This window comes from Drosophila subpulchrella, chromosome 3L (genome assembly GCF_014743375.2).
Source record: "Drosophila subpulchrella strain 33 F10 #4 breed RU33 chromosome 3L, RU_Dsub_v1.1 Primary Assembly, whole genome shotgun sequence".
In the NCBI taxonomy this organism is placed as follows: Eukaryota; Metazoa; Arthropoda; class Insecta; order Diptera; family Drosophilidae; genus Drosophila; species Drosophila subpulchrella.
The window spans coordinates 3,641,559-3,643,150 of record NC_050612.1 but is presented as its reverse complement, the minus strand read 5'-3'; the positions used below and the strand labels follow the sequence as shown (position 1 = coordinate 3,643,150).

General features: G+C 50.7%; 1 protein-coding gene across 1 annotated transcript; it reads right to left on the bottom strand.

Annotated features, from left to right (window-relative positions):
• Positions 1–700: 700 nt before the first annotated feature.
• LOC119555361 lies at positions 701–1,364 on the bottom strand. The gene is made up of 3 exons (XM_037866699.1): positions 1,290–1,364; positions 915–1,238; positions 701–859 (listed from the first exon to the last, which is right to left on the bottom strand). Exons 1-3 carry the CDS (start codon positions 1,362–1,364, stop codon positions 701–703), a joined length of 558 nt encoding a protein of 185 aa, XP_037722627.1.
• Between the last annotated feature and the right edge of the window lie 228 nt (positions 1,365–1,592).

Below are 1,592 nucleotides of genomic sequence, written 5' to 3'. Positions count from 1 at the left end.
CCCTTTGCAAATCAATTTCATGGCAAACAAACATTAAACGTTATTTAACACAAAGCAGGGCAACTGCGACAAGTATAATGATGGCAATTTCCTTGAGTACACGACGCCACTTCTTCAGTTATCCGCCCCCTGCAACGCTCCTCCCCAGTTTGCCCTGCATTTGTTTCAAAGAAGCTCCGGCTGCACTGGTCTGGCGTTTGTTCTTCCCGGTTCCGACAAAATACAAGAAATTGCTCTCTGCCCCCACTCCAGCGGCGGAAGTGCAATTGATGGCAAATACGACGAGGAAAGCCATCCTTGGCATCCTTGGGAGCGCGTGCGAACGTGTCGAGAGGAGCTGGACCGAGGACGAGCCGGGGAGTCGGGAATTCGGGGGCAACTTGTCGGTGGAAAAATACTTTGTCCCCAAACTATTATTGACAGTGTTTAAATTATTTTGCGCTTAGGGAGCGCACTCGTATAAATCGCAGCTTGCAGCGCGGCCAGCCACGTTCCGGGCTCAAATCTGTGTCCGCATCCGTGTCCTTGTTGGAGGACTCATTAATTTATTTATGCGAAATGCACGTGCAACGATTTACCCGATTGGAAGTGAGAAATTGTGTTAGCCAGTGGAGATTTGAGCTCTTCAATGATTTATTGCTTTTTAATGTGACCAGTTGCGCCGGCATCCAGTGCCCCCTCCACACAGACTTGGTCCCATTCACTTCATTTTGATGTCGATGTAGAAGGTTGCGTCTGTCAAATTGACGCTGTTCCAGTCCCTCACATAAAGGTTGGAGTCTATCCGGAAGCTGCCCGAGCGGATGAACCGCGGAATGGTCTCCTTCTCCGAGCGGATGTTGCACATGTAGTAGTTGCCCTGTAGGGGTATATTAAAGTGGGGTCAGGCGGTTCGATTGGAAAGTATGGGTTACCTCCTTGAAGGGACAGCTTCGCGGCATATTGGAATGCCGCATAATGTTGTTCAGCCAGAAGTTGATCAGGCTGTTGCCCTTGCCCCTGCCCATCACCTGGCACAGGTTCACATTGTAGGTGAAGACGTCCCTGTAGGAGTCTCCGCCCTTGGACACCCGCTGCCCCATTGTGGCCCTCAGCCATATGTCCGCTGTGATGTTCCGTGCCAGGTTCAGGGTGAAGTTGATCGTAGTGCGGTCCTCACTGATCGCTGCCTCGTACAGCGAAACGTACTTGCTGTTGTAGCCGGTGACAGTCTTCCGGAAAAGCAAAAAATTCAGGGACTGTGGGGGGTCATTGAAGAATACGGTGTACTCATGTCTGCTATGTCTCACCTTATGGCCTGCGAGAAATCTGCAGACTGAAAAGAGGACCAGTCCCAGAAGAAGAGCTCTACGGATCGCCAACATTGTTCGCTGTGGGCCCCAATGCACCTGATTGAACTCGATCAAGCCCACAATGCTTTGGTTCTGGTGGACCCATTAAAACCCCATCAGTTTCCCATTTGCGGAACACATCATCTTGATATGCTCGTGTCGAAACTTCAATATCGGGAAAGGTCGGTGTCCGCTAATGAAACTGGAGATCCACTCAGGTGGCTCTCAAGCCGAGCCTCTCAGCGTAATTAAATTGCGGAA

Bases quoted from the DNA above. Each gene is read 5' to 3' on its own strand.
- LOC119555361 (XM_037866699.1), bottom strand. From the start codon at position 1,364: ATGTTGGCGATCCGTAGAGCTCTTCTTCTGGGACTGGTCCTCTTTTCA. The intron at 1,239-1,289 runs GTGAGACATAGC...GACCCCCCACAG, and splicing joins GATTTCTCGCAGGCCATAAG to TCCCTGAATTTTTTGCTTTT. The intron at 860-914 runs GTAACCCATACT...ATACCCCTACAG, and splicing joins GAAGCTGTCCCTTCAAGGAG to GGCAACTACTACATGTGCAA.